General features: G+C 42.6%; 1 protein-coding gene across 1 annotated transcript in view; it reads right to left on the bottom strand.

Moving 5' to 3' along the window:
- EEPD1 (endonuclease/exonuclease/phosphatase family domain containing 1) overlaps positions 1-24974 on the bottom strand; it is a 208967-nt gene that overhangs the window by 76933 nt on the left and 107060 nt on the right. The window contains exon 2 of the mRNA XM_089681092.1: positions 1225-1276. Within this exon, the coding sequence (XP_089537218.1) occupies positions 1225-1276 (52 nt within the window). The remainder of the gene's footprint in view (positions 1-1224; positions 1277-24974) is intronic.

Genomic DNA, 24974 nt, shown 5'->3' with positions numbered 1-24974 from the left:
TAAGCCTTTCCAGCTTCATGCAAGTCAACAATTCTTGATCGTAGGTCTTCTGAGAGCTCTTTTCTGCGAGGCATGGTTCACATCAGACAGTGCTTCTTGAAACCAGTAAACCCAAAACAGGTGTGTGTTTTTTAAGGGCAGGACAGCTGTCAGCAACACATCCAATATCATCACACTGATTGGAGTCAAGGTTGGCTCACTCCCGGCTCCAATTAGCTCTGGGAGAAGTCATTAAGCTAGATCCTCACATACTTTTTCCTCCCTGCACTGTGAATGTTTACATGTTATGTGCAATTTAACCATGGCAACATCTAATGTTTGTGTAGTATTATGCTCAGCAGACTGTGTTCTTCTATTGTTGTAACTTAGATGACGTTCAGAGTACATTTTATGCCCAATTCAACAAAACTCCACGTAATCCCAACAGGTTCACATACTTTTTCTTGCAACTGTATGCCTTGTGGTGCGCCAAAATACAGCAGTTTATCATCAGGCAAGCAATATTTTTTAGGCCTCTTTCATTCAGGACAGATACCATTGCGATCAGCAGTGCATCTGTGAGCTGATCCCCTGCTTTTTGGAGCAAAGTGGACGGATGATTATGAATGTCCATTCGGTATCTGAAGAGCGGACACCGGCAGAACCTGCTCTGCTTTATGGGCAACTGAGATAAAACAGACTCCGCTGTCTAATTCTAACTACTTCCGATCTGCTCCACCTAAACGGAAGAAGACAGAGTCTTCTCCCATGTTTTTAGTGAGCTTGATCAGACCTGGAGGTAGGCAGATATAAATGGACACCAGTCGGTTTACACCAACCTGTCCATAGTGATGAATGCAGTCGGTTTACACCAACCTGTCCATAGTGATGAATGCAGTCGGTTTACACCAACCTGTCCATAGTGATGAATGCAGTCGGTTTACACCAACCTGTCCATAGTGATGAATGCAGTCGGTTTACACCAACCTGTCCATAGTGATGAATGGACCTTTCGATCAGGTCTGCCTGAAACATTGACAGCAAACCAGATTGGAACGTCCGTCTGAAAGGGTCCTTACTCTTTCATGGGGCTTTTGACTTGTGGGCTTTCATTGTGACTTGGACGTTAGGTTGAAAATATGAGCAGCACCCTTTATCACTACACAGCAATGAAGGCAATATAATATATAGGAAAAAATAACACACAATGTGCAATAATTATGGTTTTACAGAAAAGTTAGTTACCTTTTCCAATGCATCCTTATCGTATAAATCTTGGACAGCTACAAGCTTGATGCTGAAGATAAAAAAAAAGACAAGTAAGTACCTAGATACAGTATGTGACTATTATAGAATTGATTAACAATGATTTTTTCAACCATTATGTATACCAAATACATAAACTTATTTGAGTGACGTATAAATGCCGCCTATCAGCAGTGAGCTCCAGGCAGATATACACTATATTGCCAAAAGTATTAGGGCAACTCTCCATATTCATTGGATTCAGGTGTTCCAATCCCCTCCATGGCCACAGGTGTATACAATCAAGCCCCTAGGCATGCAGACGGCTTCTACAAACATTGATGAAAGAATGGGTCGCTCTCAGGAGCTCAGTGACTCCAAGCGTGGTCCCGTGATAGGTGGCCATCTTTGTGCAATCACTTGTGTGATCTGTGAACTTTTCTTGCTACGAAATATTCCACAGTCAACTGTTAGTGGTATTATAATGAACTGGAAGCAGCTGGAAAAAACAGCAACACGTAAAATGACAGAGCGGGGTCAGTGCATGCTGAAGCTAAAGACCTCCAAACTTGGTGTGGCCTTCAGATGAGCACAACAGTGCGTAGAGAGCTTCATGGAATGGGTTTCCATGGCCGAGCAGCTGCATCCAAGCCTTACATCACCAAGTGCAATGCAAAGCATCAGATGCAGTGGTGTAAAGCACGCCACCACTGGACTCTAGAGCAGTGGAAACATGTTCTATGGAGTGTCAAACCACCCTTCTCTGTCTGTCAATTCGATGGACGTGTCTGGGTTTGGCGGTGTTCAGGAGAACAGTACTTGCCTGACTGAATTGTGCCAAGTGTAAAGTTTGGTGGAAGGGGGATGATGGTGTGGGGTTGTTTTTCAGGGGTTGGGCTTGGCCCCCTAGTTCCAGTGAAGGGAACTCTTAAAGCATCAGCATACCAAGACATTTTGGACAATTTCATGCTCCCAACTTTGTGGGAGGAGTTTGGGGATGGCCCCTTCCTGTTCCAACATGACTGCCCACCAGTGCACAAAGCAAGGTCCATAAAGACATGGAGGAGCCAGTTTGGGGTGGAGGAACTTGACTGTCCTGCACAGAGTCCTGACCTCAACCCCATAGAACACCTTTGGGATGAATTAGAGCGGAGACTGCGAGCCAGGCCTCCTCCCCCGACATCAGTGCCTGACCTGACAAATGTGCTTCTGGAAGAATGGTCCAACCTTCCCATAGACACCCTCCTAAACCTTGTGGACGGCCTTCCCAGAAGAGTTGAAGCTGTTATAGCTGCAAAGGGCGGGGCCAACTCAATATTGAACCCTACGGACTGAGACTGGGGGGCCATTAAAGGTCATGTGTGTGGAAAGGGCGGGGCCAACTCAACATTGAACTCTACTGACCAAGACTCGGATGTCATTAAAGTTCATGTGTGTGGAAAGGCCGGCGCCCTAATACTATATATATACAGTCATGGCCGAAATTGTTGGCACCCTTGATATTTCTCCAGGAAATCATGTATTTCTCACGAAACGTATTGCATTAACACATGTTTTGCTATACACATGTTTATTCCCTTTGTGTGTATTGGGACAAAACAAAAAAAGGGAGGAAAGAAAGCAAATTCGACATAATGTCACACAAACCTCCAAAAATGGGCTGGACAAAAGTATTGGCACCCTTTCACAACTGCGGATAAATAAGAATGTTACAAGCATGTGATGCTCCTGTAAACTCACCTGGGGCAAGTAACAGGTGTGGGCAATATAGAAATCACACCTGAAAGCAGATAAAAAGGAGAGACGTTCACTTAACCTTTGCATTGTGTGTCTGTCTGTGCCACACTAAGCATGGACAACAGAAAGAGGAGACGAGAACTGTCTGAGGACCTGAGAACCAAAATTGTGGCAAAATATCAACAATCTCAAGGTTACAAGTCCATCTCCAGAGAACTAGATTTGCCTTTGTCCACAGTGCGCAACATTATCAAGAAGTTTGCAACCCATGGCACTGTAGCTAATCTCCCTGGTCGTGGACGGATGAGGAAAATTGATGAAAGATTGCAACGCAGAATAGTCCGGATGGTGGATAAGCAGCCCCAAACATGTTCCAAAGACATTCAAGCTGTCCTGCAGGCTCAGGGAGCATCAGTGTCAGCGCGAACTATCCGTCGACATTTAAATGAAATGAAACGCTATGGCAGGAGACCCAGGAGGACCCCACTGCTGACACAGAGACATAAAAAAGCAAGACTACAGTTTGCCAAAATGTACTTGAGTAAGCCAAAAGCCTTCTGGGAAAACGTCTTGTGGACAGATGAGACCAAGATAGAGCTTTTCGGTAAAGCACATCATTCTACTGTTTACCGAAAACGGAATGAGGCCTACAAAGAACAAAACACAGTACCTACGGTAAAATATGGTGGAGGTTCAATGATGTTTTGGGGTTGTTTTGCTGCCTCTGGCACTGGGTGCCTTGACTGTGTGCAAGGCATCATGAAATCTGAGGATTACCAAAGGATTTTGGGTCGCACTGTAGGGCCCAGTGTCAGAAAGCTGGGTTTGCGTCCAAGATCCTGGGTCTTCCAGCAGGACAATGACCCCAAACATACGTCAAAAAGCACTCAGAAATGGATGGCAAAGAAGCGCTGGAGAGTTCTGAAGTGGCCAGCAATGAGCCCAGATCTAAATCCCATTGAACACCTGTGGAGAGATCTTAAAATTGCTGTTGGGAAAAGGTGTCCTTCCAATAAGAGAGACCTGGAGCTGTTTGCAAAGGAAGAGTGGTCCAAAATTCCGGGTGAGAGGTGTCAGAAGCTTATTGATGGTTATAGGAAGCGACTGATTTCAGTTATGTTTTCCAAAGGGTGTGCAACCAAATATTAAGTTAAGGGTGCCAATACTTTTGTCCAGCCCATTTTTGGGGTTTTGTGTGACATTATGTCATATTTGCTTTTCTGCCTCTGTTTTATATTTGTTCCAATACATACAAAGGGAATAAACATGTGTATAGCAAAACATGTGTTAATGCAATACCTTTTTTGTGTGAAATACTTGATTTTCAGGAAAAATATCAAGGGTGCCAACAATTTCGGCCATGACTGTATATATATACACACAACACCTATATATTTAGTAAAAAAGAAATTACATGTATTTTGAAACAAAATTAGTGTATGTACCAGAAAGTGTCTACTTTAGTTATCGCATGCAAAGCAGCATTTAGACAAGGAGAGGGAGGACCAGTACAAGGAGAAACTTAGGATCTATTGCATTGCACTGGTTGGTCAATCTAAATCTAGCCACACACATTACAATCTGATTGCACAATATCCATAAAATATACTCAAGCAGTGTGAGGTCCCTAATGACTGCAACTGAAGGAAGAATAAAATATTGATAAATTTATCTCCAAAGTCTCTGCTCATTGTGGATACAGTAGGACATGCATACAGCAACATGAGGCTGCCAACCAGGCATCATCTGTGAAAATGTGTCCTTTATTGACTACATAGTGAGTTACAGCACAAAGAGTGAACGTGTTTCAGCTAAAGAGCCTTACTCGTAGCAGACTTCCCCACATTTTATATCTCTGTGACATCATGAAAGAGTATAATGATGTTATATCAAATAGGGAGAGAACAAAAGGAAAAGCTACTAATTGCCAGTATTATTCAAGAAAGGTAGAAGTTTGGAATATAATTAGTACATTGAAAATAACAAAAATCTGAGTGCTGACAATTTTTCTAATGCATAAAAATATTTATTTTCACTGCCAAGAAAAATGACAGACTTTCACTGGATGGGCATCAACATTTAATGGGCAGCTTAAGGCTAACAGCAGATGATCCAGATTATAAATCTCACGCAGAACAAAGTGCAGTTAGAGATGTCCTCATTATCCTTTACATCAGGTACCAATAACAGTCGCCATAATGTTCGTCACGTGTGGGTAAAGATGGCCTTTGCATGGGTATACACTATATTTGGTCCATTTGAATGATGACTTCTGCTTGCATTTCAAAAATACATTTAAATATGTTTCAAATATTACAAACTGATGATCTGTGCCTTTTATATCTGAATAGAGTACAGCTGTAAAGTATAGTAGCCAGAGAGTCAGCATTACAAACAGGCAAAACAGTCGAGAATGGCTCCATATAGCCTTCTTAAAAAAATAAATAAATATAATAATTATATATATATATATATATACACACACACAGTTGTGCTAAAAAGTTTGCATACCCTGGCAGAAATTGTGAAATTTTGGCATTGCTTTTGGAAATATGACTGATCATGCCAAAAAATGCTCTTTTATTGAATGATGATGATCATATGAAGCCATTTATTATCAAATAGTTGTTTGGCTCCTTTTTAGATCATAATGATAACAGAAATCACCCAAATGGCCCGGATCAAAAGTTTCCCTCCCCTGGAATGTTGGGCCTTGGTACGGACACACAGGGTGACACACACGGGTTAAAATGCCAATTAGAGGTTAATGTCCCACATCTGTGGCTTTTTAAATTGCAGTTAGTGTCAGTGTATACATAGTCAATGAGTTTGTTAGCTCTTACATGGAAGCACTGACTAGGCTAGATACTGAGCCATGGGGATCAGAAAAGAACTATCAAAAGTCCTGCGTAACAAGGTAATGGAAAAGGAAATAAAAAGATGTCCAAAGCCTTGAATATGCCAATCAGTACTTGTAAATCACCTATTAAGAAGTGGGAAGTTCGGGGATCTCTTGATACCAAGCCAAGGTCAGGGAGACCAAGAAAGATTGCAGCCATAACTGACAGAAGAATTGTCCGGGATTCAAAGAAAACCCCCCACAGGTGACCTCAAAAGAAGAACAGGCTGCTCTGGAAAAAGATGGTGTGGTTGTTTTTAAGGAGTACAATACGGTGATACTTGAACAAAAATTACCTGTCTGGTCAAAGTGCCAGAAAGAAATTATATATATATATATATATATACACACACACACACACAGTATATATAACATTTTTAGCAATCATGTGTTTTCTTGTGCTACTTCACTTGAATTCTCTCAATTTCAAAGTCGGATGTCAGTCCTACTTCAGGTGTGACTTGGAAGACAACTGAGACTTGATGCACAGAGGTCTATGCAAGTTGCACAATAGGAGTCGACTTGTCATGCGATTTGAAATTATGTGTGACCGGGGACTAAATATGTAAAAAATGTCCTGTTCCTTTTTCAGTGGTATATGTGTGTATGTATGTATGTCCTCAGATGCAGCTTTTTGAATTTTGTGTTACAGATCAGAACGCAGTGCATTTTTACACACCTGTAATACCTCCACTGAAAATAATGCAGCTGCATTCAGATCCGTACATAAAAAAATAGTTGTACAGGCGTACCTCGGTTTACGAATTTAATGCGTTCTGCGGGACTTTTAATATTGTGAAAAATTTGCAAACCAAAATGCGGTTTCCCATAGGAATGCACTGAAAACCAAATAATCCATTCCGTAGGTCAGAAAAAAGTAAAAAAAAGTCTATCTGTTCAAAACTCTTTATACGGTGCACTTTAAAAGGCATAAATACTGTACAGGGACATGATAAAAAAAATGTGCAAATGCATTGAAAACCAATTAATCCATTCGTATTGTGAAAAAAAATTGTAAACCGAGCCGTTATTTTCAACGGATTTTCATTCATAAACCAAAAATTACGTCAGCCGAGGCGTTCACAAAACCGAGGTGTGCCTGTAGATGCATTTTTTCCGGCAGTGTGAATGAGGCCCACTACTTACAGAATGCTTCAGCATACAGTCTAAATATTATTGTTGACCTAAAACAAGTCAGAAGAAGAGAAGTAAATACATGCTGACAGCTCCGTGTTTACCTAATAATACTGCAGCCTGCACACACCTCACTGATCCGGTTGGATATTGATATCAATGCAAACTCAGCATTCAGTAAACGAACAACAAGACGTTCTATCTGCTGCAGTAGGACACTAAAATGGCTTTTACAGTAAATCATTAAAAGCTATTAAATGTCTCTGCAACATGTTCCCTTTCTTTCTCCAGTGTGTGACACACGAGAAGGGAATGTATTTCTTCCTGTAAATTTGTTTTACAAGAACTACTATCACTCCTGTAACCTAAAAATACAGCAAATCAATGTGGATGTGTTTGTGTAGATCAGGCTGCACAAGGCAACAAGGAAAGTTGTAAAAGAGTTCAATTCCTGGACCAAAATAAAGCCGGCTTACGGTCATAAAAATTGCAGTACCCATAATGAGTTCATAAGTAAAATTTTTATTTTTTTAAAGTGATAAATAGTGTATATACAGTGGGGCAAAAAAGTATTTAGTCAGCCACCAATGGTACAAGTTCTCCCACTTACAAAGATGAGAGAGGCCTGTAATTGGCATCATAGGGAGACCTCAACTATGAGAGACAAAATGAGAAAACAAATCCAGACAATCACATTGGCTGATCTGGAAAGAATTTATTTGCAAATTATGGTGGAAAATAAGTATTTGGTGAATATGAAAAGTTCATGTCAATACTTTGTTATATATCCTTTGTTGGCAATGACAGAGGTCAGACGTTTCCTGGAAGTCCTCACAAGGTTGGCACACACTGTTGCTGGTATGTTGGCCCATCCTCCATGCAGATCTACTCCTCCATGCAGATCTCCTCTAGAGCAGTGATGTTTCGGGGCTGTCACTGGGCAACACAGACTTTCAACTCCCTCCAAAGGTTTTCTATGGGGTTGAGATCTGGAGACTGGCTAGGCCACTCCAGGACCTTGAAATGCTTCTTACGAAGCCACTCCTTCGTTGCCCAGGCGGTATGTTTGGGATCATCGTCATGTTGGAAGACCCAGCCACGTTTCATCTTCAATGCCCTTGCTAATGGAAGGAGGTTTGCACTCAAAATCTCTCGATACATGGCCCCATTCATTCTGTCCTGTACATGGATCAGTCGTCCTGGTCCCTTTGCGGAGAAACAGCCCCAAAACATGATGTTGCCACCCCCATGCTTCACAGTAGGTATGGTGTTCTTTGGATGCAACTCAGCCTTCTCTCTCCTCCAAACACGACGAGTGTTTCTACCAAAGAGTTCTATTTTGGTTTCATCTGACCATATGACATTCTCCCAATCCTCTTCTGGATCATCCAAATGCTCTCTAGCAAACTTCAGACGGGCCCAGACATGTACTGGCCTAAGCAGGGGGACACGTCTGGCACTGCAGGATCTGAGTCCCTGGCGGCGTAGTGTGTTACTGATGGTAGCCTTTGTTACGTTGGTCCCAGCTCTCTGCAGGTCATTTACTAGGTCTCCCCGTGTGGTCCTGGGATTTTTGCTCACTGTTCTTGTGATCATTTTGACCCCACGGGGTGAGATCTTGCGTGGAGCCCCAGATGGAGGTAGATTATCAGTGGTCTTGTATGTCTTCCATTTTCTAATTATTGCTCCCACAGTTGATTTGTTCACACCAAGCTGCTTGCCTATTGCAGATTCAGTCTTCCCAGCCTGGTGCAGGTCTACAATTTTGTTTCTGGTGTCCTTCGACAGCTCTTTGGTCTTCACCATAGTGGAGTTTGGAGTGTGACTGTTTGAGGTTGTGGACAGGTGTCTTTTATACTGATAAGTTCAAACAGGTGCCATTGATACAGGTAATGAGTGCAGGACAGAGGAGCCTCTTAAAGAAGAAGGTACAGGTCTGTGAGAGCCAGAAATCTTGCTTGTTTGTAGGTGACCAAATACTTATTTTCCACCATAATTTGCAAATAAATTCTTTCCAGATCAGCCAATGTGATTGTCTGGATTTGTTTTCTCATTTTGTCTCTCATAGTTGAGGTCTCCCTATGATGCCAATTACAGGCCTCTCTCATCTTTGTAAGTGGGAGAACTTGTACAATTGTTGGGGACTAAATACTTTTTTGCCCCACTGTATGTATATACTGTATATTTATATTATTTGAATCTATTCCAAAAATATAATTTTTAGTGATATATTTATTTTGTTAAAATGAAGGGGCATTTAAAGCATTTTTTTTGTTGTAAACATGAATATCCAAGGATAAAATTATCTGAGACGGTTGCCCTGTTGATCTAAAAACACAATTTTGGATGTCTATGAGTTGAAACACCAAGGGGGTATTTTTTTTTTCCCAGCAGCTTGGGGAAGTAGAGCTGAGCACAGGTAAAGTGGGTAACGTATGATAATGGCTTCACTTATAACATCCTAAACGCCTCTGATTGGAACAACAGATGATTTAGGCCGGCCACAGACTGATCAAAATTCCTGCTGAATGGGCTGAATTCCGATCCATCTATCAGAAGGTTGGTTGTGCTGACTTAAGCTCGTTGTTTTTTTGGGTTTTTTTGGTACGATCACTGCTGCTGGCTATCATGATCATTGTATTCTAAGGGCAGGGAAACTTCCCACTGTCAGAATGCAATAGCACAGTGGGAGGGATTCCCCCCCCTCAACATGACTGTGTTGATGGGGGAAATGAGTGAAAATGTATGCCCAGTCCTAGACCAGTCAGTTGCTTTTGTCCAATCATATCCCGTGATGGCTATTTTACTGAAATTGTCTAGCTTAGTCATTATTTATAGGTGGTATGACATCAGAGGATACAACCCCATGATACCCACTGACCACTACTGCATGCTTGACTACAATCAGCCAAAGTGATGTCTCCTAATCAGGGGCAGACTGACAACTCATGGGGCCCCCGGGCAATAGGGGATCATGGGGCCCCTGTATCCTTGCCCAAACTCAAAAAAGCCTATGAAAAAGGCACCAGGGGCATCTCATGGGGCCCCCTACTGACCCCGGGCCCTCAGGCAGTGCCCGAGTTTCCAAATGGTCAGTCCACCCCTGCTCCTAACCTAGTGACCCCAAAGCCATCACACAATGCACAGTAATCACCAATGAGTCAGATTTTGATTTGATTCTTCATCACATGACCCAGTCTGACCCAAACAGACTCAGTCTCGATGCTATACCCAACTCCATGCCACTTATTAGTCTAATTCCAGATTCCTAAACCACATAGTGGTTTTCTGCAACAGCAGGGGCGGACTGACAACTCATGGGGCCCCTGGGCAATAGGGGATCATGGGGCCCCTGTGTCCTTGCCCAAACTCAAAAAAGCCTATGAAAAAGGTACCAGGGGCATCTCATGGGGCCCCCTACTGACTCCGGGCCCTCGGGAAGTGCCCAAGTTTCCAAATGGTCAGTCCGCCCCTGTGCAACAGTTTGGCATACTGTATTGGAACATAGAAAAAAAATGTGTTGCTTCAAGATGTTAAAGGTCAGTATATAAAGATATCAGGACAAAAAATCAACCATAAATGCTTCAAATCCTGTTGTTCTTCTGACTAGATCACTGTTTGGTTGGCTCAGTATGACACACTGCCATCAAATATGCCATCGATTTGACCTCTTTTTAACTCATACAGTGCTTGATATAGAGTTCTCATTTCAGTCAATGAAACAAACTACAAATAAGTTCATTTTTTGGAACATTTAAAGCGTTATTAAATACAAAACTAAAAATTTTATATATTGCAGCTTACCAATCCTTAGATGTGGTGACTGCATTTATTTTCTTTTTTTGTAGGCTTTTTTCCCTCTGCTTTCACCTGGTGATCAGGCCAGTAACACACCTCCTGAGAGACATCACTCTAGATGAATGAGCACGGGGCACAGCAGACAGCAGCATTGTCAGTCTAGGGGGGAAGGGAGTGTAAGATGTACTAGCAGATTTACATACACTAACAAATTGAAGCCAAACTCCAGCTAACACTTTATAAACAGTTACAACTGTTTTTTTTTCCTTCTGGGATAAAGGTTTTACATAACTGAAATAGAGTTAATCACTGCCGGTGGTAAATGGTTTGTCTCATCTCTATAATTAATACATCTTTAAAAAAAGAAAAAAAAAAACTTACTGACTGGATCACCAGGTGAAAATAAAAGAAAGCCTAAAAACTAATGCAGTAATCACATCTAAGAATTGGTAAGCTGCAATATAATAAATATTTGCTTTTCGGTTTAATACCTTTGAAGTTTAAATGGGTATGCAAATGGTAAAGATATTCCTTATATGTAGAATTCTTACACACATGGTAAAAGGAAAACCGTCATCTACAGGACATCTGCTCTACTTCTTCTGCTTCCGAAAGTCGCAAAATAAGACCCAAATGCTATTTTATCTCAGTAATACATCAAATAAAGTTTGTGATGTTAAAATAACACCAGCTTAGGGGCAACACAAACTTCCCCCCTGATCTTTCATCACAGTTCTTACAGAACTTGAATGCTGGAGGTGCACTGAGATTAAGAGATTTCATAGATGAAAAAGGTCCATTCCCTAAACCCCCCCCCTACCCACTTCATCCTTTCACCAACTTCAAAATGTCATCATCAACCACAGAAAGAAAAGAGTTCTTTTACACCCAGACTCCCTTCAAAGACATAGTGTATGTGCAAGTGTGACCATGTTGTACACGTGATCTTGAAGATGTATACCTGGCTAGTCTCCTTCCAGGCAGATGAGACACTGGAAGGAAGATCTCAACCTCCATCTCTCAGATCAACAGCGGAGAAAAAAAATGCTGCTTGACATTTAAATGCAACGCCAGTTTAAAGATCCAAGAGTTACCATATAAGCCACTGTCAAGATGATGCAGAATATCTGAGAAGTTCCAGCGAGTATTCCCTAGGCCAGCAATGGGCAAACTACTGCCCAGCGGACCTTTTAATCCGGCCCACGGAGATCGCCGATCGGCTGCTAATGCCTGAAACTGGCACATGCGCAGATACGTCGAGGGGGACAGATCCTCATAGGAGACAGATTTTCATGCTACACCGGAACGGCGCGGGAACACGGTGAGAGGAACGCGCGGAGCAAAGGTAAGTGAATTGACACAGGGGGGAATTACTATATGGGGGATGAATTACTATGGGGGATGAATTACTATGGGGGATGAATTAATATGGGGAATTATTTACTATATGGGGGATGAATTACTATATGGGGGATGAATTACTATGGGGGATGAATTACTATATGGGGGATGAATTACTATATGGGGGATGAATTACTATAGGGGGGATGAATTACTATATGGGGGATGAATTACTATGGGGGATGAATTACTATATGGGGGATGAATTACTATATGGGGGATGAATTACTATAGGGGGGATGAATTACTATATGGGGGATGAATTACTATATGGGGGATGAATTACTATGGGGGGTGAATTACTATATGGGGGATGAATTACTATATGGGGGATGAATTACTATATGGGGGATGAATTACTATGGGGGATGAATTACTATGGGGGATGAATTACTATATGGGGGATGAATTACTATATGGGGGATGAATAACTATGGGGGATGAATTACTATGGGGGATGAATTACTATATGGGGGATTAATTACTATATGGGGGATGAATAACTATGGGGGATGAATTACTATGGGGGATGAATTACTATATGGGGGATGAATAACTATGGGGGATGAATTACTATGGGGGATGAATTACTATATGGGGGATTAATTACTATATGGGGGATGAATAACTATGGGGGATGAATTACTATATGGGGGATGAATTACTATATGGGGGATGAATAACTATGGGGGATGAATTACTATATGGGGGATTAATTACTATGCTTACTATGGGGGAATATTACTATACTTACTATGGATGACACATACACATCATTCATCTACTCTTGGTCCGGCCCCTGGGTCCAATATATGAACCCATTGCGGCTCTCAAGTCAAAAAGTTTGCCCACCCCTGCCCTAGGCTGTTTACTTGAACTATGGGCAAGAAAAAAGGACCCTTTCCCACATCCCATAAGAAGTTGAAATCATTCAGCTGTTTTGGCAGCAGATCCACTTGTGGTTAACGAAAACAACAGGGAATTCTTATGCCATGGATCCTAGGGGGTTATACTCTACATGCCACCACAGAACCTATCTACAGCCAAAAGAACTCCCTCTTGCTCTACCTCCGTAACCCTGTAAATCCCTGATTTCTCTACACTGGAAATCTCAAATCGCCAAACTGTAGCTGAGTGAAAGAACAGGGTAGATAGCATATCCCAAATGGAGGAAGCCAGAGCTATTTCAAACAGCACCGTGGATCACTATAGACACAGTCACTATGAATTCACTAAAGACAGTCATTATCATGGTAAACTCTAGCTTCCTGCCTACTCACATTCCGCAAACTAGGATTCCTCATTGATATGACCCACGATCCTTCAACTGAGCCAATTGGTTCCTGGATCATGTTGTGCAGCTTGAGACCTGAGGTCCCCTCCTCTTCCTCCTAGATTCTTTCCTTGTTTCTCCTTCCTTCCATAAAGCCCTTCTACTTTTTTTTTTTATATTTCAAAGGTTCTTATTAATTTTTAAACAGTATAAAACAGGCAACAAAACACGCCCACGCCGGGGCTATCAATTGCACAGATAAAAACGCAAAATAGAAAAAACAGTGCTCTAACGCCAACATGGCAAAAGGTACGCCCACGCAGGGGCTATCGGTGGCACATAAGTTACAATATCATTAATGTAACTCTGACTATAACAACTAAAGGCAGCTGTCCAGTCACACCAAAAACAAACAGAGAAGAGAAGAAAGGAAGAAAAAGGTAAAAAAAAAAAAAAAAAAAAAAAAGAGCAGGGGTCCAAGAGCGCCAATACCGAACGCCATTACATCCCCAGACTAGCCGGGGGGAGCGTGGGAAAGGCATATTGCAACCACGGCTCCCATATTTTCAAGAATTTATGTTGGGAGTAGTTGCAGATACTCGATATCTGTTCATTGAGCATCATAGCGGTCATACGGTCCCGCACCCCCTGAAGAGGGACAAACGGACTCTCCCAGGCCTGAGAAATTGAGAGGCCGATAAAAACAAATAGGAAGCCAACTTCTGCTGGTGAGCCAAGAGGCTCTACTTTTATGCCTTCCACCCAAACCTTCTTTTGCTAAAATCCTTTCAATGTACACAGTCCACATGGATGTTTTTTCTTTACCCCTACTTACAGTTATTCATGGAAATACTTTAACAATGACACTTGTATGAAACAGTACAAGGCAATAGGAAAACAACACCTTGCACCAGTTATAAAACACAACTCCACTGAGGATATTTTTGAATATATAAATACAGTTTATTCTTAGACTATATTTACTACTGCGATATTTTGTTTTTAATTAAATATAATGACAAATGAGACTTTGTAAAAATACAAAATTCTAGGCACAGTTCTTGTACACACTTTACCAAGTATGTCAACCAGTACAATAAAACTTCATACAACCTAGAACCTTGAGGCAGATAATATGGTCATCTGCATACATAAATATTCAACCCAGCACATCCCATTAAACGTAAACACCTTACTGACGCTCTTTTTATCCTGACACAATTTTACTTGGTTTCTACAAATGAAGAGTTCCTATTTTATAATTTTAACAAAATGACATAGCTATATCTGATTCCACTTTTTCAACAACCTCTCAACAACTAGAAAGTGAAAAAAACAGCTGATGAGTCATCCGTTGTTAAGGACGCGGCGGCCGGCTTGCCGACCTGCTCCTTGACAACCAGCTATTCACTGGTTATTGAAGATGACCGCGGCCGCTGCTAAGGAAAAAAACACCCAAAAGAACACTGTAAACCTTCTCTTAGCAGTGGTTTGCAGTGTTTCAGAGCATTTAGGCGCGATCAGTGTTTTTTTTTTTGGGCAGCAAATCACTCCCCGAAATTCCTTTTCTTCCTGCTCTTAGAAGTTTAAGCTTCAAAAATGCTTGTAGAATACAATAGTGTGCACATAGGATAATACTATTTGCTTCTGGGGGCAGAAAAAGAGAGCTCATAAGTAGCTGCTAGGAGCGTATTTTTAAGCTAGTGTACATGCAGCCTTAAAAACTTCCTTACTATGTCTGGGGTTCAGAGTGTCAGTTTGCAGTGCCTATATATTTTCATATGTATGTTCAAAAGCACACATATAGACATTATTTTTCACATTCATGGTGGGTTTCTAATGTTGGAGCCATGTCATCAAAACATACAGTAGCTAACAGTGTTCTGTAGCCTCAGAAATTAGATTCAAACAATTGGCTATGGGTGAAGGGGCTCATCACTGGAAATAAGTGTACCATCCATTACAGTTCAACAGATGTCTCTGGTCAACAGATCTTTAACCTCCCTAGCGGTCTGATTATTTCCGATTTTTGGTGCTGAAAGCGGTACATTTTTTTGCATGGAAATATGTAGTTTTTTATTGTAGGCCTGTAATTTTTAGGAATAACTTACTGAAATCTGTCCGAACAAGAGTCTAGTAAACATCCCGGGTAGGATAAATTTTGAAACACGAAATCATAAATTATAATTTAATAAATAATCATAAAAAATAATAATATAATAATAATAAATTTAATTCAATAATATAATCAAACCAAAAACACTGAAATGTGAAATATAGCGCCACGTTCGCACATCGCTGAGCAAAGTCGCAGAATCGTTTTCAGTGTCTGATGACGAATTTCCCCCACAAATCATTATCACTCAATTCTGCAAGTGGTTCTGATTTACTATCGCTGTTCTCTAGCCGGTCTAAAACCGCGTCTGACCTAAAGGGACACTTTTTGGACGCCATGGACGTTTCTCAGTTTCCAGGCAGAAAGAACAGTCAAAATGCAGGCAGGGCGCCGGACAAAGCACTCGGGACAAAATGTATGTGAAATGCATTGAAACAGCAATGTTTTACTATGTAATAATCATTTTTTAAAAAATGACATTTTTTAAAAAATTTCAAATTTGCCGCCGGTTCCGGCGCCCGTACGTCCCGACGTCACAGGGACCAGAACACAGAAGCCGAATGCCGGCATCGGCCGGAGGAGATGACCGGGGACGCTGCAGGGGACACATCGTGGGAGCGAAGGACAAGGTAAGCGCTGCAGGGACTCCCTGAGCAACGCCGCATGGTAAGCCCGAGTGTAGCTCGGGGGGGGGGTTACCGCTTTTGGTACTGAAACTTTACCCCGAGCTACACTCGGGAATACCGCTAAGGAGGTTAAAGAGATGTATTGAATACATGTGTTGTGTTACTGTTTCCCCAAAAAATGTGTTTTCTTGGAGGCGCCTTATAGCAGTTTGCATGCCTGTCTGACTGCTCGGCAGCCATAATATTCTACAGTTAGAATAGTCATTTTCAACCCGGTTTCTGTAGATCCCTAGGGTTCCTCCAGAGGTTGCTGGGGGTTATATGAGCTATGGAATAATTCTAGGGTGAACATCACTTGACAGAGCCAGCAACATGATAAAAATGACTTTTTTTTGTTCTGCTTAAGTGTAGCATTGAGACCACCACAGTAAAAACAAGGCAGTCTTTCGACTGACCATCAAACAAAGGGGCATTTTCCTAAAGACCCCAAATAAATTCTTAGCAGGGGTTCCAAGACCTGAAAACTATATTAAGGGTTTTTCTGGGATAAAATGTTAGGAGAGGTTTTGTTAAGACTTTTTACTAACATCCCATTACCCTCTAATATCTATAACTGGTTTAACTGTTTTCCTTTAAGGGATTTTCCACATCTTAATGAAACTAGAAAACCCCTTTTTTTTTGCATATTCAAATAACACAATTTCTTTCCTTCATTTAGATGCTACAGCTACTTCCAAAAAAAGGCATCTACAGAAAACACAATTGATGTCAATATACAAGTTTGCACACAGCATCATTGTAACAGAAAATGGTAAAGTGAACACATCCAAGCCAATGGACTACTGTTTTGTGGTTGAATATTTAACAAGAATATCAGACATGGAGCAAACAGGTAACACGCCAAGTGACTGTTTACATAACATTTTCATGGGTCACCACACGGACAGATATCATGGGAAGTACATAATCCTTCTCCATTCAGCGGGGAATTAAGAAGTGGCTTAATCCATTCTATCTATCCAGTATCTATTTAGTAATACATTCCATTCTAGAACATGAATTGGCCCTAAAACAAATAAAACCGTTTTTTTCATACATTTTAAACTATCTACAGAATATCTGGAATATATGTTGGCTATGTGATTTTACTTTTAACAGTGTGACACCTCAGAAGACAAATGTGCAAAGCAATACCACCCAGGAACCAAGAGAGTTTGCAAATGGACAGGGAAGAAGCAGCAGAAGATTATCCCCTCCTGTAAGCATTTCCCTGTTTTAGACTGACAGCACAGCATAAAGCAACAGAGCCCTAAATTGGTGCTGAAGCTTCCTCTCACTTTGAGCTCCGATGTGCAGAGGGTTACAAGAGGATGTTAGCAGAACAGATCCACACATTTGTGTAGCACCCTTCCTAGATATGTGATAGGATGAGTAGATTACAGTTGGTTCATCTGCCTAACAGGAGAACTGTTAGGGAAATCTGATTAGACGTTCTGCTGGACAGAAAGCTGCAATTGTTAGTACTGCTTGCTAGTTCTGCCTCTGACTTCCTATGTATCCAAGTAACCAATGTATAGGTATAGGATGTATAGGTTACACTCATGCAGAACACAGTATGAATAGTAATGCCACTCCAGCCAATCCCAGGCAGTGCAGTCCTCAGGAATGCTGGGAGAGGGTATCTATTTTTTGGGCATACTGAGCTTTCCTGGAGAGGATTGTATCAGCCTGGGGGGAGGCACGCTGCCTTCCCAGGCACCTGCTGCCATGCAGCCTCAGGTGGGCTAACTGAGGGCCTGAAGTAAGAGAGAGAGTGACCCTTGTTCTTCATTAAGCTGAGGGAAGCTGTCTGCCAAAGATCTGTCTGGTATCACTTGAGGCCATTGCTTGGAAGATTGGAAGGAGGCTACCATTCTGTCCTCGGGCCTTGTGAGTACAGACACTGGAGCTGATTGACTAAAACAGGAAAGTGCAAAATCTGGTGCAGCTCTGCATAGAAACCAATCAGCTTTCATTTTTTTTGTCAAAGTTTATTTGAACGATCTGAAGTTAGAAGCTGATTGACTACCATGCACAGCTGCACCAGATTTAGCACCTTCCGGTTTTAGTAAATCAACCCCATTGTGTAACCTTGGGGACTCTTGTATGCTTTGCTACCCCCTGGTGCTCTATAGTCAGTGTGGGTATGAAACAAGGGGATGCCGGCTGGTGTCCTGAGGAGCAATGTCTGTTTAACCTTTTCCTTACATTGGGACTTTGCTCAAGGCTGCTACCTAAAGTTGAATTGCACTGCATCTGAGTATCACAAATTAAAAATGCTATATAATTAATTTTCATATTCAAAACAAACTATTCCATCCATCCATGTCTCCCTGCTTTATTTGGCTGAGAAATAATTTTGAAAAACACCTCCTGGCATTTCTGGCAGTGGTCATCTTGAGTAAAGGCAGATGATTCATGTAGCAGTTACTTCCTGGAATCCATCTGTCCTTAGCTCAGGCGTTGGTTGAGCTGAGAACCCTCCCTCCCCTCCTGAAGACTCCTGGGATGTATGACATCATTTGCCTAGGCATGGAAACCAGAAAGTAAATTAAAGAATGCAAAAAAAAAAAGTTAAAACAAGTAAATATGATATACTTTCCTATCTATTTCTATTGACTCATGCTAGCAGTATAAGGATTAGAAATAGTCCATGTTGATAGAGAGAGTGAGGTTCGGCTTTAAGGAATTCTGTCCTCAACTGTAACTAGTTCTATTCCTGGAGTATTCTACAAAATTTCCCAGCTATATCCATGTTCTCCAATAATAAACAACAAAAAAAAATCAACCCCTAGACCAGTGATGGCGAACCTATGGCACGCAGAGCCATCTCAGTGGGCACGCCAGGAAGAAGAGGAAGATGAGCGCACACGGACCGGCCATCCAGATCTCGTCCACACTGGACCCCCATCAAACTACATTTCCCACATGTCTCTGGGGCCAGGGTGGGTGTGGACGAGAGGAAACGGCTCCTATGCGGATCTGGCACCAGGGGTGATGTAGCCGGGGATGGGCGTGGAAGAGAGGAAGAGGCTCCCACACTGCTCTTGGGCCAGGGGCGATGTGTTCAGCGTGGATGGGAATGAGCTGCTGGGTTGGAAGCCACACCGACACTGCCAGAGGTGAGATTAACTGCTTGCAGTGTCATCCATCAGTGCCCAGAAGTGTCACCCATCAGTGCCCAGCAGTGTCGCCTGTCAGTGCTGCCCAGCAGTGCCACCTGTCAGTGCTGCCCAGCAGTGCCACCTGTCAGTGCCCATCAGTGCTGCCCATCAATGCCACCCATCAATGATGCCCAGCAGTGCCACCGATCAGTGCCGTCTGTCAGTGCCTCCAGTTGATGCTATCAGTCAGTGCCGCTTATCAGTGCCCATCATTGCTGCATATCAGTGCATCATCAGGGCCTCCTCATCAATGCCCACCAGTGCCGCCTCATCAGTGCTACCTATCTGTGCCGCCTCATCAATGCCCATCAGTGCTGCCTATTAGTGCAGCCTCACCAATGCACATCAAAGAAGAAATATTACCTGTTTGCAAAATTTTAAATTAGAAGCAAAGAAAACCTTTTATGTTTTTAATTTCTTGCTCTTTTTTTTATTTATAGTGCAAAAATAAAACACCCAGTGGTGATTAAATACCACCAAAAAAAGCTCTATTTGTGTGAAAAAATGAGTGTTGCATGACCGCACAATTGTCATTGTCAAGTGCAACAGCACTGAAAGCTGAAAATTGGTCTGGGCAGGAAGGGGGTAGAAGTGCCCGGTGGGCAGGAAGGGGGTAGAAGTGCCCGGTAGGCAGGAAGGGGGTAGAAGTGCCCGGTAGGCAAGTGGTTAATTGCAGTGTTGGCACTTTGAAATAAAAAAGTTGGTTTTGTGTTGCAGTTTTGGGCACTCGGGCTCAAAAAGGTTCGCCATCACTGGCCTGGACTGATTATTGGAGACAATGAGTGACAGTGTGTGTGCAACTGGCTGTGAAACTACCTTGCGCCTGTTTGTGGGGTGAAGTTGGGGAAGACCGGAACACGACTACAGCATCTCCTACGGGTGTAAGCGCTACATTTGCTATACATTTATGCATTTCCTTTTTTTAATGAGTACATACAGTATCTGTTTGGAGTTTAGCTTTAATGCCTGGCATATGCAAAATGTACATTGCAGTCAAAAGAACGAATTATGTCCCGCACAAACATTTCAAGCGTTTCTTTGTCCTCTTTAAAACAGAACACCATCCAAGCATCTTTAGATCATGCCGTGTGCCTTTATGTATGATTACGGCTTCTTATGTGTCAGAGTCAAATCTCTGAGTTCCAGTTGGTGGCATTCTCAAGCTGAACTGACGGAACACTTGATGGTTCTTTATAGGAAATCATCTGTGTTATGGTTCACTATGTCCTCTACATTGAAATGAATGCAAGACAGCATAGATGGAACCAATTATTCATACTGTCTGCAGGCTTTGCATTAGCATTGTGTTTTGAGCGACATTAAGTGGGAATAAACAAAATACATGGAGTAGTTCTAAAGGGCATAACTTGGTGCTGACATTGACCCACTTGTGGTCTACACTGAGACCACTACCTCTAAGCTGCTTGGCAAATGTACTTTCGATTCGGTCTTTGAGGTCCTAGTTTTTATACATAGAATTCTACTGTTTTCAACACGTATGTGGTAAATAATGGAAGTAACCTAAAGGGCACAAGAAGGAAGACTGGAGACCCTGACTTGGAAGTGGACTAGTTAACTGTTATTTGGAGTCTTTGCTGGTTATGGACTATTCATAACTCACACCGTGTTAGTAAAGAAGATTGTTCGTACATATACTAGGGTACCATCAGTGCACATGTATGGTGTAAGAAGGACCCATAGAAAACAATTGTTTCCTATAGATAAAATGTAAGCATAATCTATTAAAGCCTTGATTGATTGATTGATTGATTGATTGATTGATTTGAATGCTACACTATATAGTCCTCTCTTTCCTTTCTATAGACCCTGTTTACACCATACATGTGCAGTAGTGAACAGAAAATTCAGCTTTTTGAACATAATGTGGACATACCCTGAATATACTCCCTCTCTGCTGTGAATGTCAAAGATGCTTCCCAAGCCCCTGACTTCTTGTATGGTACATATGAAAATCCAGAGATAGCAGAGCCTGCAGGGGGGCTACATATCCCATAATGCACTGCCTTATTGAAGCAGCAACAAAGGCATGATTTCCCTCTCTGGACCGCTGCTCCCCCATTATATCAGCACCTCTGTTTAGTTTCTCCCACCATCCTACTTTCTTTGCAATGCTAGTACATGGGAGGGGTGAACAGAAACTCTGCTGTCACCCCCCCCTGCAATCCAGCCAGTTAAATGAAAAGAAAGGGGTGGCCAAGAGCAGTGGATGAGAGCGATGGGATGGGAGTGGTAAGTGCAGTTTAAATTCCCATTCACCACTCCCGTCCACCTCCTTGGGCCACTGCTATCCACATTATGGTACAACCAAACAGCAGAGATCTTCCATACTCCACCAAAGCCCAGTCCATCTTGATCTGTGCACAGGGTGCCTGACTGGATCCTTCCAAGAACGTTTAAGAAACAAGGAGACTAACAGATAAGCCTGGTCCTGCACCCGGGGCTTTCTTGGAAATTTTTGGGAAAGAGGCACAACAATAGTTTATCGGCACATATTTAGGCAGAAAATGGTCAAAAAAGTAAACTAAGCCTTTGAGGCCACATTGTGAAGAAGCAATTCTTGGTTACTGGAGCACATCCAAGGGCCTCTAGACAGAATTGTACACAGGAACAGACTTATTAAGAAGCTCGGTACTATGTTTAAGCAAAGCAGTTTTGCAAGATGGACTGTTGTGGCCTATTACAACATTTCAGCATATTTCTTAATGACACATAAAACCACAAACAGTGAAGTGACTTAAAGTTTTTGCTGCTATCTGTAACTCCGCTAAAGAGATCTCCCCTCAATTCCTGTCCTGCTAACATTTCGCCAGACAGAAAGTGAGAGAAACTCCCCAACAGCAGCACAGACAGAAATAAAACCGCTTCCATTGACTAGAGTAGGGAAAGGCTACAACCCCTGTTGGATTTTGATTCATGCCTGTGTCCATGTTACAGATCTTCCCTTGCTTTCCGTCTGACCAAACCGTTGTCAGTAGGACAGGAAGTGAGGGTATATTTCCCTAATGCAAGCCCAGATAGCAGTAAAATCCCAACAGGGGTTCTAATTATTACCCACTCTATAGAAAGCTAGAAAAAAAGTTTGGGGCTTGACATACACCTTTACTTAATAAAATAAATATTGGTGCAGAGCTAGACATTTACGGAAATGACCAATTTCAGTCAGATAAACGCATGTATGCGATGAATGCGTTTTGCTTATAATATGTAATAAAACAGCAATAGTGGTCTAAAAAATGAATAAATAAATTGAAATAAAAGTATAGGTGTCAATAGGAAACGCATAGTCATGACATGCGTAGTGATTGTATAATGTCCAGAAGTACTTTAGATCTGGTGTGATCTCCAGATATCTTCAGTAAAGTCCCAGAGTGCTTTTTCTCCTTAGGTGGGTGTACTAATCAATATACAGAATGCGCACTCACCAGATGCGCTAATGAAAAGCGTGTTGTATCAAGTACTGCTGGTCTTTCACTGGTCTCTCAGGTGTAGTAGGAGGAATGGTACTTCATCATTGGTGTCAGCTGGAACAATAGTGTCCCAAGGGCCAGATAGAGGTAAGAAAAGGGCCGCATCTGGCCCCCGGGCCAGTTTGGAGACCACTGAAATAGACAATGACCATAACACCCGTTCATCACTCATGACTTATGAAAAGTAAAACGGTTGTTGGTCCCAGTCATTTTTTTTTTGCTTTCTTATATATCATTTACGGATTATTTATTTTTAATCCACTAAAACTTTTTTTTTTTACACAGCATGTATATACTACAATTTCAGACAATTTAGAACAAAGATGGCCTCAAATGTACGTAAAACAAATCCCAGTGATTGTGGGTACGAAAAAACATCTGATTTTCAACATACAACTCTCCTGGGGATAGGCTAGGTTCACACTAGTCCGCATGCTGCGGGTTGGTTGCTGTTGCAGCAATCGATGAGATTCCTGCACCTGCAACCACCCTCAGCTGTATCATGTGTCTCTTCTGAGAGGGGGAGGGGTGCCATTCGTGCTCAAAAATACCATGTGGTTTGCGTGCGCAAACGCGGGCTGTAAGGACTGCACAAGTGTGAACTGGGCCTTATATGAATGCTGAAAATGTCGTGATAGAAATTGTGTTTTGTTTTTTTTTCTTTGTTAACACATTTTAGATACAAGCTTAACCCCTTGCCTACCGGGTACTTATACCCCCTTATTTACCAGGCCAATTTTCAGCTTTCAGCGCTGCCGCACTTTACTCACAAATAGAGCTTTCTTTTGGTGGTATTTACTCCCCGCTGGGCGCTTTACTTTTTGCGCTATAAATAAAAAAAGTGCAAAAAATTTGAAAAAAAAAAAAGTTTCTTTGTTTCTGTTATAAAATTTTTCAAACAGGTAGTTTTTCTCCTTCACTGATGTGCGTTGATGAGGCAGCACTGATGGGCACTGATAGGCGGCACTGATGGGCACTGATAGGCAGCACTAAAGGGCACTGATAGGCAGTACTAATGAGGTGTCACGGATAGGCGGCACTAAAATGCAGCACTGATAGGCGGCACTGATAGGTGACTCTGATGATGGGTACTGATAGACGGCACTGACTGGCATCACTGCTGGGCACTGACTGGCGGCACTGACTGGCACAACCGCTGGGCACTGACTGGTGGCACTGACTGGCAGCACTGCTGGGCTGCACTGGTGGGTGGCACTGGTGGACAGCACTGGTGGGTGGGCACAGGTGGGTGGCACTGGTGGGCACAGGTAGGTGGCACTTCTGGGCACAGGTGTGTGACACTGCAGAGTGGCACAGGTGGGTGATCTGCTGGGCACAGGTGGGTGATCTGCTGGGCACAGGTGGGTGCACTGCTGGGCACAGGTGGGTGATCTGCTGGGCACAGGTGGGCGGAGCTAGTGGGCGCACTGCTGGGCACAGGTGGGCGGAACTTGCGGGTGGCAGTGCTGGGCACGGATCATCAGGGCACTGATCATCAGTGCCCTGATGATCGGTGCCGATCCCCGCTCTGACAACTGCCGGTTCTCGGCAGTTTTTTCCTCACGATCTGACAGCGTGAGGAAAGTGCAGCCGAGAACCGGCACTTGCATTTCCCTCTGATCAGCGTGTCATTGGACACGGCTGATCACGTGGTAAAAGGCCGCTGTGATTGGCCTTTTACCACATCACGTGATCAGCTGTGTCCGTAGGACACAGCGATCACGGAGATCGCCGGGTGCGCGCCCCCTGGGGCGCGCAGGAGAGCGCGTTCTGGGAGGACGTCGTATGACGTCCACTCAGAACTGGCCGGCCGCAGTGCAGCTGTCATTCGGCTATCTGCGGTTGGCAGCTAGTTAAAGTGTAACTTTAGTCAAAAAATGAAGTCCTGATAGATCACTTCAGGGTGGTCGCTTTTGCGGTTATAGCTATGTATGTAAAACATTACAATATGTGCCTCTACTGCGCAAAATCCAGTAATGGACTGTCTCACCCTGCTCTACACATGCTCAGTTTCTCTCTATTCTTGGTACTGTGCCTAAATTCAGAGCCACTAGAGGCCAATCAGCTGACAGCTT

Source organism: Staurois parvus, unplaced genomic scaffold (assembly GCF_062004578.1).
Source record: "Staurois parvus isolate SC_StPar_1 unplaced genomic scaffold, SC_StPar_1.0 ptg000259l, whole genome shotgun sequence".
Taxonomy (NCBI): Eukaryota; Metazoa; Chordata; class Amphibia; order Anura; family Ranidae; genus Staurois; species Staurois parvus.
The sequence above is the reverse complement of the archived record's forward strand: the minus strand, read 5'-3'. Positions and strand labels throughout refer to the sequence as shown.